This window comes from Culex quinquefasciatus, chromosome 1, assembly GCF_015732765.1.
Source record: "Culex quinquefasciatus strain JHB chromosome 1, VPISU_Cqui_1.0_pri_paternal, whole genome shotgun sequence".
NCBI classification, from domain to species: domain Eukaryota; kingdom Metazoa; phylum Arthropoda; class Insecta; order Diptera; family Culicidae; genus Culex; species Culex quinquefasciatus.
The window spans coordinates 106606152-106622442 of record NC_051861.1 but is presented as its reverse complement, the minus strand read 5'-3'; the positions used below and the strand labels follow the sequence as shown (position 1 = coordinate 106622442).

General features: G+C 35.8%; 1 protein-coding gene and 1 long non-coding RNA gene across 2 annotated transcripts in view; both read left to right on the top strand.

Annotated features, from left to right (window-relative positions):
* LOC6050385 (serine/threonine-protein kinase 32A) overlaps positions 1 to 15965 on the top strand; it is a 299642-nt gene extending 283677 nt beyond the window's left edge. The window contains exons 9-10 of the mRNA XM_038256038.1: positions 4261 to 4442; positions 15235 to 15965. Coding sequence (XP_038111966.1) covers positions 4261 to 4442; positions 15235 to 15852 — 800 coding nt within the window. The 3' untranslated portion in view covers positions 15853 to 15965. The remainder of the gene's footprint in view (positions 1 to 4260; positions 4443 to 15234) is intronic.
* Positions 1167 to 1435, top strand: LOC119767445. The gene is made up of 2 exons (XR_005277519.1): positions 1167 to 1214; positions 1279 to 1435. It is a non-coding gene; the product is annotated as an uncharacterized LOC119767445 (long non-coding RNA).
* Positions 15966 to 16291: the final 326 nt, after the last annotated feature.

The window sequence follows — 16291 nt, the reverse complement described above, 5'->3', positions numbered from 1 at the left end:
GCAGTAGCAAAATAGTGCCATTCAGCAATAAACCCCAAAATCTGCCTTACGGTTTGAAAGATTGAGCATGATCATATTAAACCGATTTTTATATTGAGAGCCAGTTACATCTGAATAATTGATGATTTTGTTTTCAATTATGGTACATCTAATTTCAAAACAAAACAATATAATTCTGATACATGTAGACAGCAGCTGTATCGTCTTCCAAGATTTCGGACGGTGTCGAAATCAACACAACTGAATTTGATCTTCATCAGGTAATAAATCAGATTAATCTTTGTGATTTTCTTACATTTTTTAGTTTTATACTTTCCAGAAATCCTCTTGCTTAATCATGCTTCACGAGAGTTTTATATAAAAAAAAAACACAAAATCAATTAGAACTCTTGTTCTTAAGATACAGATAAAAAAAAACAAAAAAAAAATCTTAAGATGGTGATAACTCGTGATGTTTACAAGCAAACCCCTTATGTTTAAAAATCTTTTTGCCTTCCTCACCTCACTGAGGCAAGGCTTTAAAATCACTCGAAAAATGAACTTCTTTATTTGCCTTCGTAAACCCACCTTCTCGTACACCTATCGACTCAGAATCAAATTCTGAACAAATGTCTGTGCGTGTGTATGTCTGTAAGTCCGTGCACCGAAAAATATGCACACGATTATCTCCGAACAGGCTGAACCGATTTGTACCGTTTATGAAGTTTAGAAAAGTACTTCAAAAGTAATGCTGAAAAAACGACTTGACTAGAGTTTGAAATATTGTAAAAAAGGGTTGTTTTTGTAAGAAACTCCGTTATACTACATATTGTTAGAAAGGTATTTGAAAGACTATAGCAATTATGTTTAGTCTGTATATTATGATGTGAAAAGTCTGTGCGAAATTTGTAAATCACCCCCCGCTACCACGCGAACGTCAACGTTGCTTGTTTGACAGACAAGATTGTCTGGCCGCTGTGCACTCACACAGCCGTGCGCGCTCACTTCCGCTGAAAAGGAAAGCTCATTCAGTGTTCGCCAACGTGAGGAGCGGTCGTGCGGTGGAAGAAGTTCCACACAAACCGTGTGCGCAGTTGTTCTGCTCCGCGAAAAGTGCTCGCCCCGCCGTAAAGTTGTGAAGTCCCGCAGGAGGACGCCCAAGGTTCACGTCCTCAGAAATATCTACAGTGACTGGCCCTCGTCGGGAAGAAAAACCGGCACCGTCCGCCGGCGAGGTAATGAAATCTACTGCACGTGAGCATCTTTTGCACCTTTTGCTCACGGAAACGAAAATTCTAGGGCCAAAAATGACGGACGACGATATTTGCACCGAAGGGACGAATCGGCACCGGAGCCGGCCTGCTGCCTTGGATCACTGGACGAAACACGCCGGCGCGCGTGGCATGTTGGGAGTGAACAATCTCCGCAAGATCAACGCAGGCGGGGAGAAAGTTTGGACGACGGCGGAGGCACGTGGAATCCGCTTGCTCCGCGGCGGTGCTCGTAAGTGGAAATGTTGGCCGGTCGGGCCTAGGTGAAGAATCCCGCGCGGACGCGGGCAAGGGCGGCTCGCCACGCGGCAATTGGCGATCGTAGGGTGAGCAAGTGAGAGAGCAAGAGGAGGAGGCAAAGTGAGAAGAGCCGGGGAAGGAAAAAGAAGGAGGAAGAAGAAAACGGAAAAATGCTAGATGCCGAAAGGGCGCGTGGAGCACGAAAGAAGAAGAAAAGAGAGAGCAAGAAGAAGAGCATCAGGAAGATGTTGTACGCACACACACACACACACACTCACACTCACAACCATCAATCGGTTCAATACACATGTTAAAAGACGAATTTTGTGCTTGTTTTTCTTATTACTTGAGCTCAAGGAGTAGCCGGCAAAGAATTATTGTAACAAGACCTTTCCAACGCGTTCAAAAGATTGAAGATCTAACAACCCCATCAAAAGTTATGAGCACTTAAGTGTTATTTATGCACTTTTTTGAGGCCGGATCTCAAATATTTTGATGAAAAAGTTGTCCGGATCTTACATGCAACCCATCGTTGGATAGGTAATCAAAAGACCTTTCCAACAAGCCCAAAAGATTGAAGATCTGACAACCATATGAGCAATTCTGTACCAAAACCGGAAATGGATTTTATTTGTATTTTTTGATTTGGCTCAAACTTTGTGGGGGCCTTCCCTATGACCAAATATGCTATTTTGTGTCATTGGTTCACCCATACAAGTCTCCATACAATTTTGGCTGCTATCCATACAAAAATGGTAAGTAAATATTCAAACAGCTGTAATTTTTGAGTGAATTTTCTGATCAATTTGGTGTCTTCGGTAAAGTTGTAGGTATTGTTGAGGACTTTCGAGAGAAAAAAAAAGGTACACGGAAAAACAAATTTACAGATTTTTAATCAACTTTTTTTTCACTAAAACTCAATTTCCCAAAATGCGTATTGTTATTTTTTTCTTTCTAATCACTGGCACAACATGCTGGGTATCTTCTACGTGAAATGCCAAACAAGTTCTTCTAAAAGAGGAGTTAGAGCGGATGCATGTCTGGTTTTAGGGGACAAAAATCCGCAACTTTTGAACCATTTTCTAATGACCATATCTCAGCAACTAATGGTCCGATTATCAATGTTAATACATGAAACATTCGTGAAATTTTCCGATCTTTTCGAAAAAAATATTTTGAGTTTTTTTTTAATCAAGACTAGCATTTTAAATGGGCGTAATATTCAATGTTTGGCCCTTTTCTAATCTAATCTAATCTAACACAAACGTCAATGTTTGGCCCTTTTAAAATGTTAGTCTTGATTTAAAAAAAATCAAAATATTTTTTTCGAAAAGATCGGAAAATTTCACGAATGTTTCATGTATTAACATTGATAATTGGACCATTAGTTGCTGAAATATGGTCATTAGAAAATGGTGGGTTATTTTGGTGAGATTAAGAAAACTTCAATTTTCGTGTTTCTTTTTCTTAAAGCGGCTCTATCTCAGCAAACCGAGATCCAATCTTCAATGTCTCTTAGACAATTTTATAGCAAATTTTCTGAACTTTTAAAAAAAAAAATATTTCTAGAAATGGTCACTCATGGTTACTATTTTTTAGAATTGAAAAACTGCAAATATTTCGCTAAAATCAAACTTTTGGTGGCTATATCTTGAAAACGGAGCCCTTTATCAAAAAATCTGTAAAGTACTTATCGATTGCAAATTCAATTTTGCATTAATAAATAATGTCAAACTTGTTTTTGCATAAAACTTCCAAAAATCACGGTTTTTTTTTCAAAAATTCATAACTCGGCGGCAGATTTTTAGACCATGTTTCTCTATGGTTCAAAAGTTGCGGATTTTTGTCCCCTAAAACATATCAAAAAATCTCGAAAATCAAAAAATACGCATTTTGGGAAATTGAGTTTTAGTGAAAAAAAAGTTGATAAAAAATCCGCAAATTTTTTTTCTGAGTACCTACTTTTTTCTCAAAAGTCCTCAACAATACCTACAACTTTGCCGAAGACACCAAATTGATCAGAAAATTCACTCAAAAGTTACAGCTGGTTGAATATTTACATACCATTTTTGTATGGACAGCAGCCAAAATTACATGGAGACTTGTATGAGTGAACCAATGACGCAAAATAGCTTATTTGGTCATAGGGAAGGCCCCCACAAAGTTTAAGTCAAATCGAAAAATACAAAAAAATGGTCGAAATCGGCCGATTTCGTAGAGAGTTGCTCAAATGAAATTTTTATCTATAAATCAACCTCACATAAAAGCATAAAATTGGGAAATTCTAGAGAATTCTGGGGAATTTTCCAGCAGTTGACAGAAATATAATAATATTGTAATCTGCACTAATGATTGTGTCATATGTAATAGAGATTCCATGGAACATTACAAAAACATCCACCATCTTTTGTACTCGTCGGACGTGCTTTCTGCAGGCTAAAAAATAAACATTATCAATCAAACCGGGTCCGGACAAAAACATCCAGTCAGCGGAACTACAGATTTTTCTGCACATTTCCCTTTTTTGACAAATTGAAGCTTACAACAGCTGAGCCTTTTTTTGAAAATCATCCGTCAGCGGGTCCGGCATTGTCCGGCGTGTTCCCATTCATAGCATTTCTCCCCATGACATGATATGTCCCCGGGGGGGCCACACAAAACTGACGCAATGTACCGGGAAAACTCTGTGCTCTACGTCCCACGTCCCCATCGTCCTGCAGTAGTACCTACCCGCAATACTAAATCGTGTTTTCTATCTTTTTTATTCCAGCCGGATACAGCTACCCGGTGGACTGGTGGTCGCTGGGCGTGGTGGCGTACGAGATGCGTTCCGGCCAGCGCCCGTTCGTGGTGCACTCGTCGACGCCGCTCGTCGAGGTGAAGAACGTCCTGAACACCCAGCCCCACTTTCCGCGGCACTGGAGCGACGCGTTCATCGATCTTCTCGGGAAGGTAAGGAAGGAAGTTTACTTTTTGTTAACACTTTACAACCGTGATCGATTACGAAGTTTATTTTAAATTTTTTTGGGAATAGTAATATTGAAGCTTGGAATTATGATTGTACGAATGTCTTTCCATGCGACCTTTGAAACTATTGATCAATTTTTAATTTTAGCAATATAGTAAGTAGAACTGGTGTGAAGTCTTCTCAACCCTTTGAAGACAATATTTTGAGATTTTTAAAAGCACAACTTTTATTTCAAAAGGTTTAAATAATTCGATTTTAGCTATTTTTAAGCACAAGTTTGTTTAAAATGATAATATTTTTTTCAAAAGGTTTAGAAATTTAACATTAAAAATTGGATCAATATTTTCCAAAACATCATTGATTGAAAATAAAGGACCGAATGGATAGCAAGTAACCAAAGATTGGGAACATTTTTTTTTAAACAAACGAGAATGTGCACTTTTGCAAGAATAACTATAAAAACTCGATTTTTCCTATAATTTCAACCTTAAAATGTCATTTACTTGGAAATAGTGGATTAAATCAAAAATCCAACAAGTAGGGGAAATATACCCATTTTAATCCTAATAAGCGGTCGTGTTTGAATTATACTGGATAATCTGGAGAGTTACTTGAAATTTACTAAAACCAAATATACCAATGAGTAGAGCAACTTTTTGTGAGCATTTCTGTTTATTTTTACTTCTACCAAAAGTTATTCTATTCCTTTTACAAGCATTTAAAAAAAAATATTTCCCAAATGTATTCTAATCAGACGAGAATGCATTGGGCCACGCCCTTTTTTCTATTTTCTGCTACGTTCTTTTTTCTTCCAGCGCTTTTTTGGGTCTGCTTAGTGCTGCCAATTACGATGAAATTTTAAGCGAACAAGTAGCATTTATAGAGAAAGTTTCCTGGCATCACTGGCTCACTCCAACAGGCGCTGCTGGTGGTGTTGATGGCCACCCTTTGTTCTTTATTTGCCTCCGCTTCTCGCTCGGTTTTCTTCAGCCTTCGATTGGAATGGGTAGTCCAAATTGAAACGTCAAAAGACTTAACGCGTTTGTTTTTTTGATGGCGCTTGCTAATTATTTACATGTTTCGGGATTATTTTTCAAGTGAGTGACTAACTAATGCTCTAAATAACATGTTGCCGGTAGTTGGAAGCAATTTCAAAACTTAATCGCTTTGAAAACGCTAGTGCCAGTGAAAAGATATTGATGGCGACTTTCGTTAAACAGTTGAGCTCTCATCTTGCGTTTGGATGTGTGTGTCAGCAAAATGAGAAGTGCATTCAATTTGACCTTTTTGGCCAGTAAATGGCATAAATTTGCGTGCTTACTTGAGGCGATGCTGTTGCTGGTAAGTTTATAGCCTAAATACTGCTTTTGGAGCTTTACTCGAGCATCAAACTCTCCATATGAGGAAGATGAGTGTTTGGTTAGAAAGGGTATATTTCCCATACATCTTAAACTAATTTGGAATTTTACATGGAATTTATTTCCAAACTTTCTAAAAATCATTATTTAAAAAAACATAACTTGTCTAAACGTTTAACTTAGAAGTTGGCACTCATGGTCCACTGAAACATATTTATAAAAAATAAAAATAAAATGGTTTTTGCGATTTTTTGTCCGCAATTCAGTTTTTTTCATGTGCCAATTTATCAAGGTTGATAATTGATAAAATCATCGTCGATAATATTATCGTCTGACGTTTACGATAATGGTAATCATTATCGTCGGGTTGATAACAATAATCTATCGTTATCGTTATGGTTTAATTCGATAATTCCATCGGCGATAACCCGCCAATAATTGACGATGATTCATTTATAAAATCTTTCTAATATTGATTAATTCAACCATATCATATCATGTTTTCACTAAGAAGCAATTCCCCACGAAAACAGCATGATTCGAATAAAAAGTTCTCCGATCGAGCTCAATTTTTTTCTGGGGGATCCTTGGCCGACATAATTAGACCCGTATTTTTTTGTTTGGCAATTACGGTGACCCACGTCGTGTTAGGGTGGTTCGAAAAATGGCAATTTTCGTTGATTTTCGCAAAAACCACTTTTTTCTAAAAATCATAACTCCGCACCATTTCATCCGATTTTAGCTGTCTTAGACGCAAAAGAAAGGTGATTAGTTTGGCTATTTGAGAAAAATAGTAAGAAGTTTCAAAAAAAAGGGTACCAAAATTTTCGTAATTGAAATACGCAACTTTTGGTATCCTAACATCGCTGAAATGTTCAAGTTATCGCAGTTTTAGTGAAAAAAGTCGATTTTTTCCGTTTTCGTCAATTTTCCATTTTTGCGCGTGGCGCGTCGAAAAACGCAGTTTTTATTTTCAAAAAATCATATCTCAGAGTATCGGAAACATAACTTCACCATTTTTTGATATGTTATGTGAAATTTTCCGAGGAATCCGATAAAAATATTTTCAGACATTGGCTCTTTGGTCCCGAGACCTTCAAAACAGCATTTTAAGTTTTCATACGACCTTTTCAAATGCTAAGCTACATTTTTGAAACTTCTTACTATTTTTCTCAAATAGCCAAATTAATCACCTTTTTTTTGCGTCTAAGACTGCTTAAATCGGATGAAATGTCACGGAGATAGGATTTTATGAAAAAAGTGGTTGTTGCGAAAAATTACGAAAATTGCTATTTTGAACATTTTTGAACATGCGACTTTTATGTAAAATTAGACGCCCGATTTGATGGCGTACTCTGAATTCTGAAAAAAACGTATTTTTCATCGAAAAAACACTAAAAAAGTTTTAAAAATTCTCTCATTTTCCGTTACTTGACTGTAAAAAATTTGGAACATGTCATTTTAAGGGAAATTTAACGTACTTTTCGAATCTACATTGACCCAGAAGGGTCATTTTTTCAATTAGAACAAAATTTTGCATTTTAAAATTTCGTGTTTTCTCTAACTTTGCAGAGTTATTTTTTAGAGTATAACAATGTTCTACAAAGTTGTAGAGCAGACAATTACAATTTTTTTTGTAGACATAAGGGGTTTGCTCATAAACATCACGAGCAATCGCGATTTAACGAAAAAAAGTTTTTAAAAAGTTGGTCGTCATCGATCATGGCCGTTCATGGTCACCCGCGACAGACACGGACGACGAAACAAGGAGAAACGCAAAAAGTAACTTTTTCAAAACTTTTTTTCGTAAAATCGCGATAACTCGTGATGTTTATAAGCACACTCCTTGTGTCTATATATATATAAATTTTTGTAATTGTCTGCTCTACAACTTTGTAGAACATTGTTACACTCTAAAAAAAACCCTGCAAAGTTAGAAAAAACACAAAATTTTAAAATGAAAAATTTTGTTTTAGATGAAAAAATGACTCTTTTTTTTACAGTCGAGTAACGGAAAATGGGAGAATTTTTAAAACTTTTTTAGTGTTTTTTCGATGAAAAATACGTTTTTTCGGAATTCTGAGTACGCCATCAAATCGAGCGTCTAATTTTACATAAATGTCTCTTTGACATCAAATTTCTATCTCATCACCGTTTCAGGCTAAAAATTATTGAAAAACACCTCTTTTTTCGCATGTTCAAAAATGGAAGGGGTAGTACCACCCCTCCATCACGAGATATCAAAAAACGGACCTCGGATTCGTGATCAGGGACAAAAGTTACCCCTTAGGACAAAGTTTCACGCAAATCGAAGAGGGGTCGGGGCAACTTTTCCCGATTTCGTGTGAGTTGGTAGAGAATTACCCTACCAGATTTAAAAAAATATGTATATTTTTAGTGAAAGCATTGAAAATTCAACATGATATGATTGAATTAGTCGATTTTATAAATATTAAAAAAAATTAGGTATCGTCCACAATTTTAAAATAACGATAACGATAAAGATGGAACTACCGTTATTGAGCCTCGATAATTTTATCGATAACAACCTTGCAATTTATCCAAATAGTCATAACCTGCATATTTCCCAAGACACCATATTTATTAGAAAATTCCTCCACAAAATAAAGATTTTCAAATATTTCCATAGCAATTTTCTTTATACAGTAGGGTGGTCCAAATCCACCGTGTTACCTCCTGAAATTAAAGATTGACCCATCACTAGCTCATCATGAGCTCAAATTTTGAATTTAAAGTAATGATTGGTAAATTGTTGATTTCAGGGAATAGCACCGGGTGGTACCCGGATCTGGACCACCCTAACGGTCCCCAAACTCTTATGGACACTTGTATGGCAAACAAATGATGCAAAAAGGGTTGTATGGACCTAAGGAATCGATGGACAACGTTTATTCAAATCGTTGAGCTGAGAAATCACGGATTGTGGTGACAATGAAAAGTCGACTTGCGGAAACAAAGAGAATTGCTCACATTTTAAATTGTATGTTACAATGTTAAGCGCAAACAATCCTATCAATTTTGATACTTTTTATTCTCATCGCTGAAATTCTTCCAAGCAGCAATAGCATCGCGTGCACCACTTATTGCCCCTCCCCTTCACGTTAACATTAAACGAAATAACAACCTCCGGCACAGTTCGACTTCCGATTGCATTTCACGAAACCATGATACCGTGTACCGGCTTGTTGCATCAGAATGCAATTATCTGCAATTATTTTTAATTTCCGTGCTCACCTTTCTTCCACCCTCGCCAACACCGCGTGGCAAAACCGGTAACAACCGAAACAATCACCCATTAGCACACACGGCTCGCCGGGCAAATTGTGAAAGGGTGTGGGTTCTCAAGGTTGAACTCATTTCTTGATGCTGAAATTTAGTGTAATTTTTTGTCTCTTTCTAAAAGAACAAAAAAAACGATTTTTAAAGAAATTTTGACGAAATTTCTTAAATTTTATCGATATCCCAAAAAAAGGTCAATTCACCATAACAAAAGGATCGCCTGTTTGGCCCTGGCTACACCTGATTTTTAAACTTTCTCATTTGTTTCAAAAGGGCTCCCGTTGATTTCACTTCCGGTGGGGGTACAATGTGGGTGGTGTGTGTTTGGGGTCAGGCATAATCTAATTGCTGGCGTGGGGCGATTAAAATGAGAATCCCATTTTTCATCCAGCCTGACGTAAGTTGGGTTCTGGGGCATGGCGTTTCCGACTCATACAATGTAGTGTAAAATTGCGAGCAGCTGGCACGCGATAAATCCCGTGGAGTTTTTTTTTGCAACTTTTGCATGGCAAAGAGTCGTAAGCGCGATTTGTTTAGGGTTAAGAGTGAAGTTGCCTCCCGGCCGTGAGCTACTTTTGATTAACTTTGCTGGCAGTGCGGGTTTCGTTTGCTGGGGTTAAAAGTTGGAATTTAATTGTGATGAATGTGGGCTAGGGTGGTCACGGAAAATTCATGAACACAATAAAAAATTTGAGTAATTGATTTTTTTTTCTTCAAATTTTTTGCAAAAAGTCCTAAAAAAAATGGTGTCTTCGGGAACTTTTTTCCAAATTTAATAAAGATCTAAGTTCTGAAAATTGGTAACAATGAAATTGTTGAGAAATTTTCTGCGATTTTGTTCATTCGATTTTTTGTGTTTTTTAATCCGGCTGAAACTTTTTTTTGGCCAATTTGGCAGCAAAAACGATTTATGAAAAAAAAAATCAGTTAATTTTGAAGGATTTTTTTTATCGATTTGGTCTTTTCAGCAAACTTGTAGGTTCTGGATAAGGGGGTCTAGCTCATTTCCCCGAATGCCATTTCCCCGAAAATCATTTCCCCTAAATGGCCACATCCCCAAATACCACTTCCCCTAATCAGCTACATTCCCGAATGCCGTTTCCCCGAATATCATTTCCCCTAATCGGCCATTTTCCCGAATGCCATTTCCCCGAAGTGACACTTACGCCAATTGCCGTTTATTTAAATTTAAATTTTCATATTACAACTCCAATACTTCTAATTTACGTGAAATTGTCCAGGAATTCCGAATATGACAAAATTGAGACCAAAAAGTGCCGCTATGGAAGCCTACAGGGCAAAAACTAACGTTGTAAATTGTTTGTTCTAGAAAAATTGAAAAACTATGAGAAAAACTGTGATTGGCCAAAAAGTTAATACCATAGGCTTATAGTCCATGAAATTGCCTATCTTTTGACCTATAGGAGTATGGGTGTTGGAGGCTGTTGGAAAAAGATATTAAGGTTTTAAAAAAATCCATTTTTGACAGTAATTTGCAAAAACTAAGAGAAAAAGTCAAACCAATCCTGGATGTCTATAGCACATTTTGAAGGGCTTCAAAAGACCATTCGAATGCGTCTAAGAGAGTTTAAATTGATGAAGTTCTACGGAAATGCGAGCAATTTTAAGATTTTTTATGTTTTTTTGACCTCAAACTTCAAAGCCCGTTTTACCCCACTTCCCTTTGTCGTAGAGGGCTCATATTTGGCATGAGTTCATCTCATGCATAGACAAACAAACGCTGAAAGTTTCATCCAAATCGGAGCACCTCGATACGACCTGTTACACATTGGTGAAAAACTCGCTCTTAAGCTTAATTTTAGGACCCAATTACAGTCCAGACTCGATTATCCGAAGTTTCGATTATCCGAAGTTCGATTATCCGAAGGTTTGTATGGGACTTCGAATAATCGAATTAAAAACAAAATTTTGTTTTCGTTTTTTTCTTCTTTTTCTTGTCAAATTTGAATAGTTGATTGCCTATTGAATAATAAAAGGGTTTTTTTTTTCAATATTTCAACACCGCCATATTGGCCTTGGATATAAAAGTTCTAAATCACTTTAACGTAGTTTAGGGGACATACGCTCGACAATAAAAAATAGGCATAAATTTTTTTATTTTTTTTTTTCGTGATTCGATTATCCGAAGTGAAATTTTTCCGAAGCCTTCGGATAATCAAGTCTGGACTGTACTAGATTTTTTTTTGTTCAATTAACATTTCTATTCAACCGCATAATTAGATGTTGTTTTTTGAGAAATTTGCAAGGAAATTTGTCTTTTTTCGAATTTTGTCAAAGAACCCAAAAATCAGACAAATAGGTACATAAGGCTGGTTCAAATTTTATTTAAAGTTTTTGTTGATTATACTTTTCGCCAAATCCCAAACCAGCAATGTGAATAAAATGATAAGTGTGTACGGGGTTCTGTACTACGAAAATCGCAGGGTATGTTTTTTGAATCATAAAAAATAACAAAACTTCTATTGCATTATTATTATCATGTCTATAAGAAAAAAGTATTTGTTTTGAAAATATATGTATAAAAAAAAGGTCTGTAACAATATTCATTGTATTTGATTTTGTGTTGAATCCCCCCTAAAATGCTACGTCTGTTCTGAATGAAGCCAAAAAGAAAGTTGATCATTCAAGGCCAATACGAACCTTTAAATATGTTGTTTGATGTGATAAAAAATGTCAACATTTTTTTTCTTCATCATTTTTTTTCTTCCGGGGCACCGGGCATTTCCGCTTGACCGCGTTCGGGGAAATGGCATTCAGGGAAATGGCATTCAAATAAATGGCATTCAGGGAAATGACTATTCAGGGATATGACTAATCGGGTAAGTGGCATTCGGGATTGTGGCTCATTCGGGAAAATGGCATTCGGGGATGTGGACGATTAGGAGAAATGGGAAATTCGGGTAAATGGAATTCGGGGAAATGACTATTAGGGGAAGTGTCTTTTCGGGGAAGTGGCATTCGGGGAAATGTCCCTTCGGTAATATGGGTTTCGGGGAAATGTCATAGATTCCCAAAAGCATAATAAAAATTTCAGCCAGATTAAAAAAATATAAAAATTAAAATTTTTAAAAAGACCCATTTCATAAAAATTGCTCTGAAGCCAAATGACTTCTATGGCCATCGAAAAAGTTCACACAAAAAGTTTAATCCATATCATAAAATACAAAACATAATTATTCAAGAAATATGCTCATTCATGGAAGAATTTCAACAAAAGAAAATACAAAAAATATCAAGTATAACAAATCATTGCTAAAAAAATTAAAAAAAAAATTTTATGTTCAAAAATTTAAATCAGGACTAGTTTAAATAGGGATTTTTTTAATCAGGACTAGTTTTAATAGGGCGTAATATTGAATGTTTGGTCTTTTGGAAATGTTAGTCTTGATTTAAATTTTTTAGAAATATTTTTTTCGAAAAGATCAGAAAATTTCACGAATGTTTCAAATTTTAACATTGTAAATCAGACCATTTGTTGCTGATATATCGACATAAGAAAATGGTGGGATGTCTGGGTGAGACTTAGAAAACATCAATTTTTCTGTTTTTAAACCTTTGCATGGCAAAATCCCAGCAACTCAGGGTCGTATCAACAAAGTTAAAAAAGGAAAGTATAGAAAATTTTCTAAGCTTTTCAAAAATATTTTTTTCAAAAGTGCGCAAACATGGGCAATATTTAAAAAAAAATCAATAACTGCGACTATTTTGAAAAAAGTTACATAAAAATGGCTATACAGGGGTGCTTAAAGTTTAAGGATGTCGGGCCAAATTTGAAGCTCAAATAAGCTTGCGGGACAAATGAACAACAGTGTATTTATTAAAATGATATTGCTTTATATTAATTTAAAAGACAAAAAACAATGGAAAATCATCTAAAGTTTTTTTTTTATTTATGTTTTTTTTACATTATTATGGTAAACAAAAATATAATAGAAAACAGAAAATTATAGATTTCAATATTTCTATTGCCTTTATTGTTTTAGGTATTTGAAAACCATAGTCCTTGTCTATTCTTTGAAATTTGTAACATGAAAAAATATATAACGGCTATCTTTAAATTAAGTGTTACAAATTAAAAATCGTAGCGAAATTATTTTCCAATAATTCAGTCGATGCAAATATTTTAAGATTTTTTTCCAGAATTTAAATTAATTTTGAATAAATAAAACATGCTCAAAATGAGACCAGCTGATTGCACTAAAATTTTCATTGAAATTTTGATGTTTTTTATAAACACTTTTTTTGCATATAATTTTTAAAGGAGGCAGGTGGCGGAGGATGTTAAAAATTGAAAAAATATTTGCGACATCCTTGTTTTACCCGAATTAAACATATTTTTTCTGAATAAGTTGGTAGTCAATTATATTCGTTATCCAACTGTCATGAGTTCTAATCCTGAGATTGAAGGTATTTAAGTTCAATGTAAGTTTGAGAAATAATATGGAATACATATATTTTTGCTATTATAGTTTTCTATCTTAGTCAAATTTGAACGTTTAATAAAATATTTAATGGAAAATTTAATGAAATTTACAATTTTCATTCACATTAAAATGTCTTAAATAATTAAGATTAGATTGATTTTTGGAAATAAATATTTATGTCGTATTATGGGGACCAAAATATTTTATATTATTTATGAATTGATCAATAGTTTTGTATTAAAAAAAATGAAAACTTGACAGAAAAGTTTAAAAAAAACTTAAACTTAAAAACTTAAACTAAATTTAAAAAGAAACACTTAACGAATGGTCAAAGGGCCATTTTACATGATCATTCATAATGGGTCCGCGGGCCATAAAAAATCACCTTGCGGGCCATACTTTGGTCACCCCTGGGCTATAACTTGAAAACGGTGCACTTTATCAAAATTTCACTTTTTTTTTTGATAACAAATTCAATTTTACATCAAAAAATGAAATTAAAAAAATTTTGCGACCAATATTTGGTTTTTTTGAAAAAAATTGTATTGATTCAAAAAATCATAATTCGGTAAAAGATTTTTTGCCCATAATGGAAATTTCTTAAAAGTTGGCATTTGATGTCCTCTAAAACATGTCAAAAAATAAAAAATAAAGTTTTTTTTGTAAATCAAGTTTTAGTGACAAAAAATTAAATAAAAAATCACCAATTTTTTTTTACCTTGTATCATTTTTTTCAGTGTAGTCCATATCCATACCTACAACTTTGCCGAAGACACCAAATCGATCAAAAAATTCCATTCAAAAGGAATTCCTTCAAATTTTTGTATGGACAGCTGCCAAATTTGTATGGAAAATTAAATGGACAAACTAATGATGCAAAATGGCTTCTTTGGGCATACCGAAGGCACCTAAAAAGTTTAAGCCGAATTAAAAATAAAAATTAAAATTAAAGAAAAAAGACCGATTCCGTAGAGAACTGCTCATAAAGGATTAATAGCAGTTTATGTTATCATAACAAAATGTGTTATTGGTCTGATATTGGTTGAAAGCCAAAACAACTTTGGAATAACATTTTTTGTTATGGAAGAATACCTCCAACTGTTATTGGGATGATTGAATTAGTTGTTAAAATAACAAAGACGTTTTACAATAACAATCCAATCCAAAAATCCCAGGTTATTTCCGTCTGATCGGGATGTGTTGTTCTAAGTGAAACTGAAACCCTGGCTAAAATTGCCTGTATTTTTATTTACGATTAGGGGTGTCTTAGCCGATTTAGAGTGGTCAAAAAAGCTGCGTCTTTCGACGATTTTCACATTTTTTTTTTGTCGATGACCTCAAATAATGACGTCAAAAATGCTTTTAAAAGTTCTGGAAATATCTTATCCGGCAAATATGACCCTAAAGATTGATAATGTTCGTTTGGTGAAGAAGATATTAGATTAAGACAAACAAAAAAACAAACTCGCTCTTTCTTACTGTTTGGCAGTTTACAAACTGTCAAACACGAAAAGTGCGAGTTTGTTTGTTTGTCACAGTCTAATACCTCGTTGATTAAACAGGCAGTCAACCACTCAAATTTGGCTTATAAGAATAATCATGGCTCGAATTGATGTTAAAAATGTTACAAACTTTTTAAAAAATAATCCTTTTCCCTTTCCCTCCCGCAACAGCTCCTCAGCGTCCACCCTGGGGCCCGCATCAGCAGCCAGCGCGAGCTCCAGCAGACCAAGTTTCTGCGCTCGATGAGCTTCGAGCACGTGCTGGCCAAAAAGACCAACCCGCCGTTCAAACCCTCCAAGGATCACCTCAACTGCGACCCCAGCCTGGAGCTGGAAGAGATGATCATCGAGACGAAGCCGCTGCACAAAAAGAAGAAACGGCTCGCCAAGCAGCGCTCGATCCACCGGGACAACTCCAACCAGGACCAGCTCAGCCAGCTGGACGCCCAGCTGCTGAAGCAGTTCCTCGTGTACAACCGCTTCAAGGAGCAGAAGCGAAAAGCCATGGAGAAGAAGGAATCGGACTGGCAGCAGGAGCTGGACGAGGCGATGGCCAGCTCGGAGGTGGTGTCGCGGTCCGAGTCCAACGGGGCACGGTTGGCCACGATCAGCGAGGGGGCGCCACCGGTGGAGCAGCTGCCGCAGGACACGAATGGGGCGGCCAAGACACCGAATGGCGACAGTAGCAGCGGGGAAGCGAATGGGCGGGCCAAGTCACCATCGCAGCAGGCCCAGCAGGACAGCTTGGACTACATCGATCGGACGCCTTCGCCCAAACCGAGCATCTAGTAGTCGTGGTGTTATTGTAGTGTGACGTCATCGTAGAAGTAGTTGTTGTTCGCGCGTGTGAGGAAGCGAATTGTGATAAATTAGAGAAGAGTTTACTTTGATGGAGAGGAAAGCAGTCAAACGATTTTTCCAGGATGTGCACCGTTTGATAGCTTTCCTGCGTCAATTGGTATTTTTGGATTGCGATGTCTTTTCTCTAGTCATAGTGTTCCTTACGGTATGACATTTTAAATATGATTTGATGACATAAGATAAAACAATTTCAGCTTAAACTGAAATTCAACTTTTGTTTTCCTTCTAGACTTTAAGGTAAAGAATCATATTCATTCTGGAATACATTTTTTCATTTTTTTATAAGTCCTAAAATTTAAAAATCTAAAAATCTAAAAATCTATAAATCTATAAATCTAAAAATCTAAAAATCCAAGAATCTGAAAAT